Source organism: Tinamus guttatus, unplaced genomic scaffold (assembly GCF_059628265.1).
Source record: "Tinamus guttatus ecotype Peru unplaced genomic scaffold, ASM5962826v1 Tinamus_guttatus_pri_ptg000177l, whole genome shotgun sequence".
In the NCBI taxonomy this organism is placed as follows: Eukaryota; Metazoa; Chordata; class Aves; order Tinamiformes; family Tinamidae; genus Tinamus; species Tinamus guttatus.
This window is the reverse complement of record NW_028288711.1, coordinates 1016923-1026127: the sequence shown is the minus strand read 5'-3', so window position 1 is coordinate 1026127 and position 9205 is coordinate 1016923. Positions and strand designations below refer to the sequence as shown.

The following is a 9205-nucleotide window of genomic DNA, read 5'->3' as shown; positions in this document are numbered from 1 at the left end:
CTCCGGGACGAGCGTCCGCTCCAGAGCCCTTCCCTTCGAGATCCTTGAGCAACCTTGTTGCTCCCTAGAGCACAGGACAGCCTGCTCCTGCACCTTTAAGGTTTCCTTCTTGAGAAAAGTCCAGCCTTCCTGGACCCCTTTGCACTTCAGGACTGTCCCCCTTGGGACTCTCCCAACCAATGTCCTAAACAGTCCAAAGTCTACTCTCTGGGAGTTCAGCATAGCAGTTTTGCTGATGCCCCTCCAGACCTCACCGAGAATTGAAAACGCTATCATTTCATGGTCACTATGCCCAAGATGGCCTCCAACCACCGCATCTCTCACCAGTCCTTCTCTGTTGGCAAAGAGCAGATCCAGTGGGGCTCCTCCTGTGGTAGGCTCACTTAGAGCTATGGTACGACTTTATCTCCCATGCACTCCACAAACCTCCTCGGTTGTTTCCTATCTGCTGTATTGTATTTCCAACAAACATCTGGTAGGTTGAAGTCCCCCACAAGAACAAGGAATTCGCAGGGGTCTTCGCAGTATCTACTGCTATGCGGTAAGAATCCCTGCCCTATACCCAAGCCTTCCCACAAGTGCTTTTCAGGATAGAGTTATTTCATACAGAGAATTGAAAATGAATTATCTGATTTTAAATTATCAGAGGCTTTGGCACCACTTGGAGAAATTGAGGGTTTTGTCTTAAAATCTCATGATGATAACAATGGGAGAAGGAGGAAAAGGCTTTTGAGGGATCCTTCCTTGGGCTGTTTTATTTCCATGCCTAATGAAGTACTGAGGGGGCTGAACAAGCCTAGCCACAGCACTCCTCTATATTCATTCTTTCATTTATCTCTCCCTTCCTTCAGAGCCCAATGCAGCCCCTCATTGCCAACAACTTTAGTGCAGTGTCCCCACTTGCAGGGGTCAGTGAAATACAGTGCAGGGGTGACCTCAGCCCAGGAAAGTCCTCCTGTTTTTTTCTTGTCCCACTGCCTGCTAATGGAGTGGACAATGGGGTAGAAGTAATGCTTTAAAATGCCTCATTCATCTCCCTCAGCGAGAATTCCCAGAAGAGCTGGCGGTCATGCAGCCCCTCTGTGACATGGTCTAGGGTCACAGTGAGAAACTTCACATCACAATGACAGCTCCCTTCTACCCACTGTAACCTCAGGATCTCCCCACACTTCCCATTAAGGATGGAATGAAATCACAACACAGGCACCTGTGATTGTGCTCACCACTACTCCACTCTGGAGCAACTGCTTTACAATGGACAGGAGAAAGTGAAGGGAGGCAGAGGGACAAGACTGAGGATAGTTTCATGAAGGAGAAAAGGTCAGAGAGGAGAATTCTTTAACAAGGAATGAGCAGACTGATTTTTGCCCTTTTGCTGCAGGTTTTGACATCAAGTAAGAGTGGATCAAAGATGGCGAAATACCTGCTGTCTGGCACCTTGAGTTCTAAATTGTCACCAACAATTGTGAAGCTGAAAAAAAATGGTAATATCTTCAGGAGTTCTTTCATGAGTATTGGCATAGACAGTAATAACTATCAAAACTCTGGGCCTCGAGACTTGGAAAAGACTGGTGGCTCCAACAGGGGAATTGTCTGATGATGCCATATGGCTCAGAGGTCAGTGTGGCTGCCAGGACTCCTAGGCCCTTGTCCTTTCTCCGCCCAGAGTCAGAGATCCTGACTCTGCCCCAGACTCTGCCCCAGACCTCTCCTGAGGTCAGAATCAAGATTTTAGTCTGGAGTCAATCAGATCCCATCTGCAGTTCTAATGACAGAAGAATTTCTTTGGGGCTTGCATCTGCTGCCTTTCTCGGTTGAACTGAATGGTTAAGAGACTGGTGGCTCAGAGAATGACATATCTTATCATTTGTTTTCCAGAGTTCAATAAAATCTGGACTTGTACATCCTCTTACCTTAGTCTACAGCTCACGCTCTTCCAGGTGGGACTCGCCTCCTGTTCCTCCCCTCACACCTTAGTGGTTTCAGCCATCTTAATATCTCCATGTCATGCAGTGCAATTATTCTTCCTGTCCTTTGGAAGCCAGAAAATGCCCCAGAACCACAGACACCATGGTTGACTAATGTGCCATAAACCAGCTTCCCTGTCAACTGAGAGAAAAGTGAATGTCCAAGCGCAGTTTCAGAAAGTGATGGACACTTTCTGAAGTGTCTGTAGGTCCCTTCTAGTCAAGGGATCATTGCTTAACTTTGACTACACTGGACAGTTCCTAGTGAAAAATAGGAAGAAGAAGAGCTGCAGACTGTGTAGGTCTTTGCCAAACCTCCCCCAGGTGCCTAGTTCAGGTACAACCTATCAATTTTTTCCATAACAAGAATGCTTCAAATCATACTTTCCTTTTTCAGCCTGTCAAAATTGCTGGATTGGGGACATTCGCTGTTGTTAGAGAGCGGGTACAGAATAGAAAGAATGACCTTGTGGTTATTGAGAGACCAGTGTTTCGTCTTTCAAGGGCTCTTGCAAGAGCTCATGATCTCCCGTATGACAACAAAGATGTTCCAGGTAAGAAGGAAAGTACCTTTGCTCACTCTTGCAGCTGTGTCTGAGTGATTCTCTTCTTTCAAAGTACCCTGCCTTTTGTTTGCTGTTACCGTCAGGCCGGGGGAGTCACTGACACAAACAGTGGAGACATTTGCAGATCAACTTGGGGGATGGAGAGGGAAGAGCAGAGAAGAACTGTAAGGGCTGTTATGAAATCCTTTCATTTTCTTTCTTCATTCCAGCCATTTGACATGCCATGGCTAATTTTCTTCAAACCCAAAGTACATGGCCTGAAAGAATGGATGCATTATACCCTGTGTCATGGAGACTGGCTCCATCCTCCCTGCTTGTCTTGCTGTCATGTGTACTGTTCATGTCAGGAGCCTAAAATACTTTCTTCCTATATCCGTGTTGAAGAAATTATTGCTGTCCCCTTGGCATCTCAGTTGTAAGAGAACTTTGAGCTTCTTCCAGGAAGTGGGTGCCAACAAGACAGCCCTGTGCTCTATATCACCTCCAGTCCTGGCATATGCTGATTTTTTTTTCTGTTTACCATTTCAGTAATGCTTTGTTCTTCTTATGCTGCTTTCCAGATCATAACCACATTGAGCAGTTGCAGTATGCTCGGATAGCCTCAGACATCTCCATTTCTCAGAGGACAGTGCAGGATTGCATAGAACAGACCGTGCGTCTTTTCTCTCTCTGCATAGAAAATGGCAAGAATGTTGCCTTTGTTTTGAATGATATTGGCATGCTTGTTATCCAGGGGAAAGATGTGAAAATAAGATTCTATAAGGACTTTCTGAAAAGACTGAACGGGACTGAAAAGATGCTAGAAGCTCTTCTTGAAGTAAGGTTTTTTTTTTTTTTTTCTAGTACTACTTGGAGTTCTTTTGCTGTATACTTAAAGGAGAAAGGAACTTACAGCTCTTCTTTCCAAAAGTGGTCTAGCTTCTGGGACTAGAAATGGGCTGTAGCTCTCTGTAAAGGCCTTCTCTCACATTCAGAGATCTTGGCAGCAGAACGATGTAAGAAAAACTGTGTTGGGTCCGATCAAAGACTCTGTAACCTCACTGCTATCCTCAGGGGCTTTGGGAAAAAGCCTAAGAATAGGCCAGACCTCATTGGTATTTGCCATTACACTTCCCTCCTAGAAAGCCATTTGGGTTGGTGCTGCTCTGAATTAACAGCATCAGATACTTATTAATGAGTTTCAGCTTTGATTGTGTTTGGGGTTCTGAGGCAGAGGGTTTGGCAATTTCATCGTCTGCTGCACGCAAATATTTTTGAGCCCCTATTAGACAATGTATGCCTGATGATTTCATGAAACAAACCTGAGTTCTCTTGTTCCCCCTCACCTTCTCCCTGTCCAGTATGACTTTCACTGTTCAGCCTGGAGAAGAGAAGGCTGAGAGGGGATCTGATCGGTGTATATAAGTACCTCAAGGGAGGGAGTGCAGAGGATGGTGCTGGCCTCTTTTCAATGGTGGCCACCAACAGAACTAGAGGAAATGGCCACAAACTGAAGCACCAAAAGTTCCACATGAACTTAAGGAAAAAAATTTTAACAGTGAGAGTGACAGAGCCCTGGAACAGGCTGCCCAGAGTGGTTGTGGAGTCTCCTTCTCTGGAGATCTTCAAAACCCGCTTGGACGCAGTCCTGTGCCACGTGCTCTAGATGACTCTGCGTGTGCAGGGGGGTTGGACTAGATGACCTCTAGAGGTCCCTTCCAACCTTAAGCATTCTATGATTCTATGCTGCTCACTGACTTGGGCAAGACCAAGAGGCACAGGCAGACTGAGCCCCTCATTCTCTCTGAGGGAAGGGACAAGCCGCTATGCTGCAGCACAGTCCTGGTTCCCATCTCTGTCTCTTCCAACTAGCTCTCTTTTTGGGGATATTTTTTCTGGTCTTTGCTCCAGCAGGTCCCCATCCAAGATCCAGACCCCCTCAAATATTTGGCATTCCCAGGTCTTAAAACTGTGCAATGGAACAGGAAGGATTATGCCTTTCTAATTCCAAGCAGCAAATGTAATCATTTCCATTCAAGGACTGCCTTGCGGTTTAGCCCACATCTGAGTTTTTTGCTGGAACAGTCACAACAAAACAACAGATAGAACCCAGCAACCAGAAATCTCAGCTAATCAAATCTATTACAAAAGAATGGGCTTCCTGCCTGAGTCTCATGATTCTTGACCTCAGAAAAAAAAAATGATAATGCCATTAGCTATTCTAAATTATCTGTTTAACAGCTTCTCTTTATTACTGTTACTACTGTTAATGAAGGTGGTGGCAGGGTTTCAGAGACACAGGAGCAGGATAGTGGTTTGATGCTTGTGTGACAAACAAGACAATTTTCTTGGTATTGTCTGACGTGTCTCTGTCGCTATTGCAGATGCCAGATATGAGGGATTCTGTCCTGTCAGGCACTGAGACTGCGGCTTCCCAGATCCACTCTGGAAGTGTCATTGTCTTTCCACAGTGAGTATGTAGGGTTCAGGTTTTCCTCGCTCACTGAGCAGGGACCTTCTCTGGTTGTGCATATGAAGTCCTCTCAGGAAGCTATTCAGAACTAATCAGCACTAGAGCTTTATGATACATGACACACTTTGTGCGTATAGTCTAGAATGACGCTGCATATCTGCATATTCTGCTCTGTTACCAGAAATACTACATTAGCTCTCCAGTATCTTTGTGACCAGATTATTAAGACAAATGCAAAGCAAATATGGAGCTCTTATTCAAAGTGGAGTCTTCTGGTTTCCAGGTATGAACTTCAGATTGTGCAGCCTGCCACAGAAGGACCCACAGAGCTCACCCAAGAACAGAAGATGGATAAGGATGCTAATGACAACAAAAAAGGTAGTGGAACAGTTGAGACCTGGGAAGTGTTTGAACACTTTCCTTACTGATGGGACGTTATAGGCAGGCAAGGCTATAGTACAATGCATATGCAGCTTCATTTCATTTTGAAAGTCATAAATTCCAACTGTGCTTTCTTAAGTGTTCACAAACACACAAGTGTCTTTGGGCTGAACACACCAAAGGAGTGAATTTGCACGTAAGAGATCACTAGAGAGATCCCAAAGTCTGTTGCCCTCATGGGAAATTCTCTCCCCTTCCCCAAAAAGGTTCTATTTAGTCACCAGCATTTTTCAGCAAGGCCTCCCCCTGCTTTTCACAATATAGATGAGAGAAGCAAGTAGCATCAGAATTCTCCAGGGAGTGATGTTACACTGTTGAAATTAAAAGCTGGACAAGATCTAGTGCATAGGAAACACAGCTGCAGGGGAATGGCCTTGCACAGATTCAATACATGCATGCACATCTGTACATCATTTCTGTTAGGATGGTCACAAATAAGCTGTTTGAAGGGTTCTCTGCTTTTTTGCTTGCAGGGATGCTTCCTGCCAATCACCTTCTCTCCAGAGAGAGGCATTCTTCACCCCAAAAGAGTTCTATCAATAAGGAGGAAGACAAGATTCAGAAAAACAAGGGAAAAGGGCTTCCTGGGAGGTCAGACTTGTGGGAAATGGGTGTGAGGGACCCTGTGCTCTCATCCTTTTAGGAGTGAGAGGTTGCCTTCAGACGCAGTGTCTGAGCTGACTCTGGCAGGTAGTTGGATATTGGGTAATAAGAGCATTAATGCAACTGCCAGGAGGGATCTGTGGCATCAGAGCACTGAAATGACAAACAGGAGCCTCCATTCCCATGACACTGTCCTTCTTGATCTACCAAGAGAAGGCCTAATTTGGGCCTCCTGAACAATCTTAGGGAACAACCCCCACAAGCCATGCTGGTGGGGTGTTGGGGTTATCTCTCTGTTCCTGAACGTATTCAGTTGAATGCAACTAATTCTCCAGCAGACCTAGCTGCCTTGTGCTGTAGGAGCAGGGGCACACCTTGTGAGACCAAAATGTAGGACAAACTCATACAGGTGTATTCTGTTTTGCCTTTTTAGTCAACCACCACCAGTTCAGTGTAGCTCAGTGAAGAAAGTGGAAGACAAAAAGAAAGAAATCTCTCATTCTGGACCACAACTTGTAAACTTCATTACTGAAGCTATTAAGACAAAAGAGCAGGTATATTATAGGGAGTGATGTAATGCTTGTCTTGTAGTTCATTGTATAAAGGCGCAGTTCTATGACCAGTGAGTCTGAAAAGATGCCTCAATGTTTTCCTCATTTGAATATTAAGTGACTTGTTCTAGAGCCTTAGAAGAAGTGAGTGACTGTGTTTAGAAGCTGTTCCTGACTTCTCCTGTCTCATGAAATGTGTCAGAACATCTTCCTTGCCGCTATTCAAAATGAAGTTCAAAATCAAAATGACAGGCTTTTATGGGACAGGGATTAGGAGTTTTTAAGATGACGGGTTAGTTCACACCTTGATTGAAACCATGATAATTCAGGAGAAAAAATGTCTGACAAAAAGGTACAGAAAAGAGGGTGAGAAATAAATAATGAGAAAAAATATAAAAAACTGAAGCAGATGAGACTGACACTACTGATCTTACCTTTCTGTGATACTCCAGAGAAGAATTCTCCAGGTTAAGAAACGACACCAAAGAGGTCTCCGTGAACTTCAAGCTGTAGAAAGACAAAAGAAGAAAGAATGGCAAAAGAAAGAGAAAGACAGAAGGAAAGAAAAGGAAAAAGTGGCACCAGTGATCCCTGGAAGAGGAAAGGATAAGCCACAGAGGGCCAGGGTACTGGCAGCATTTTAAAATATATAAGGGAAAAAAGCATATCCCTCTTTCAGAAAAGCTTTAGATTGCAAGTTATTTCACGTATTCATGGAATTGTTACTGTGAAATGGCAGCATAGGGAACAATAGTCTCGTGAGAAATGGGGGCAATTTGGCAATGCAATGAAACCCTAGTCAGGCTTCAGCATTGAACTCCTAGCCACGTTGAGGTCCTTCTTCTGGTTCCCCCTCTACTGCCACAGTATCCTGTCCAGAAGTCCCTTCTGGGATCTGTAGGCTGACGAACAGCTCATTTTTTTTGCAGCATGCTTCTCCCTACCTTTACAGAAACCCATAGCTTATTGGGGCACATCTCAAAGCCCTTCTGCCGCCATGAGGTGGAAGGCGACCAGCCCAGATCTCATAGAGAGAATGATGGGAAACATGAAAGAGGATGGAGAATCCTCTTCAGAAGAGGAAGGTGACAACTCACTGGAGATACCTCCAAAAAGGTAAGTTTGCCAGGGGCAGCTGGGTAGCAAAGACCCTTCTGTAGGGCCAGGGATCCTAATCCCCGAGCTGTGGCCATCCTCTGAGCTGTCAAGCCATGAGGGGCTCTGGGGTCAGAAATCCCAAACTCCAGTTGCCTTTCTGCAGCCCAAAGCAAATGCCAAACCTCATCTTGAGTTAGAGTGCTGTGGGCACAAGTGAGACTCTGGGGGCAGGGCCTGGAGAAGGTAAAAGGAAGGAAGGTTTCAACCAGAGTGTGAGAGAGTGTTTCTTTCTGTTTTCATAGGACGATTTCCCCAGGGACAAACCAGGCCCTGCGCAAGGTAGTGACATGCATCCTGGGACAGGTTGACCGAAGGCGGAGAGGACACAGGCATGAAGAGAAGGATCGAGAAGATAAACTGAAGTGGTAAATATATCAAGATATGGGTAGTTTCCCCTCAGTCAGTGCCAATCCTTCCACCCTCAGCAACCCCAGGAGAAAGAAAGACTGTTCCCAACACATGCTTCTGTGGTAGAGATGAGTGCCCAGCCTATGAGCAAAGGATCAAGATCTTCCATGTGCTCCCACTAACTCCATCTATTTGTGTTCTGCAGTGAGCTGGCTGTTTTGCAGTGGAGAATGTCCAGGAAAAAGAAAAGTCAAGGCAACAACATTCCTGTAACCGGACCCAAATCTACACAAACTATTTGTGACAGTCATGGCAGATCAGAACAGGTACATGATATAGAATGATGCAATTCTTGTGTAATTCTTGTTCATTGTAGAATAGCACAGTTATATGTCTACAGAGTCATAAATATCTGTGTGAAGTCATTTGAACATTGATTTCTTCTTAAGCTTCCTTTAAACCATGTGTGTTTAGTTGTTTGTATTTTTGGAGTCTGTTCTTTGCTCTCGTCAGCTTATTCAGCATATCAGACCATCTTCCTTGACACGATCCCTAATGGAGATTAAAAAGGCACTGCTCATAATGAAAACAAAAATGCCAGGCTTTTGAATTCAGATCATTTGTCAGCTTGTGCCTGTTAAAACTGAGGAGCAAACACAGCTAATAGAAAGGCTAAAGGCAAGGGGCAGAAGAGAGAGTGAGATATAAAAATATCCCACAAAACACAAATGAGCCTCCCACTGCTGCTGTGCCATTTCTCTGACCCTTCAGGAATTCTGCTTTCTCCCTGTGAGGAAGGATCAAGGTAAACACTGGGAAGCCTTACGTAAGAAGTACCTGAAGACAGCAAGTACAAGGTTAGCTTCATCAACAGCAAGGAGAGAAAGGGATTGTCTGCAGAAGGCCCAGGTACCAGAAATGTCTTGAAAAACTCAGAAAAATAGCTTTTCTCTCTTCCACAAGAGCCGAGCTTTGAAGGTCTCTAAGTCACCATGGCATCATTGCTGCAAAATTTCAGGGCAGATGACTGCTATCTGTCATGCTTGCATGATTACTACTGTAAGGGAGAAGTGATTTAAAAAGACAAAGAACAAAGCCAGCAATCTGTCATGGTGATGT

At 44.8% G+C, this 9205-nt stretch overlaps 1 protein-coding gene across 1 annotated transcript; it reads left to right on the top strand.

Annotated features, from left to right (window-relative positions):
* Nucleotides 1-1411: 1411 nt before the first annotated feature.
* Nucleotides 1412-8430, top strand: LOC148594951 (coiled-coil domain-containing protein 81-like). The gene is made up of 8 exons (XM_088523295.1): nucleotides 1412-1484; nucleotides 1879-1940; nucleotides 2365-2521; nucleotides 3094-3350; nucleotides 4897-4982; nucleotides 7583-7696; nucleotides 7981-8103; nucleotides 8292-8430. Exons 1-8 carry the CDS (start codon nucleotides 1412-1414, stop codon nucleotides 8428-8430), a joined length of 1011 nt encoding a protein of 336 aa, XP_088379421.1.
* The last annotated feature ends 775 nt before the right edge of the window (nucleotides 8431-9205 follow it).

Bases quoted from the DNA above. Each gene is read 5' to 3' on its own strand.
- LOC148594951 (XM_088523295.1), top strand. From the start codon at position 1,412: ATGGCGAAATACCTGCTGTCTGGCACCTTGAGTTCTAAATTGTCACCA. The intron at 3,351-4,896 runs GTAAGGTTTTTT...TCGCTATTGCAG, and splicing joins TGCTAGAAGCTCTTCTTGAA to ATGCCAGATATGAGGGATTC. The intron at 7,697-7,980 runs GTAAGTTTGCCA...CTGTTTTCATAG, and splicing joins CTGGAGATACCTCCAAAAAG to GACGATTTCCCCAGGGACAA.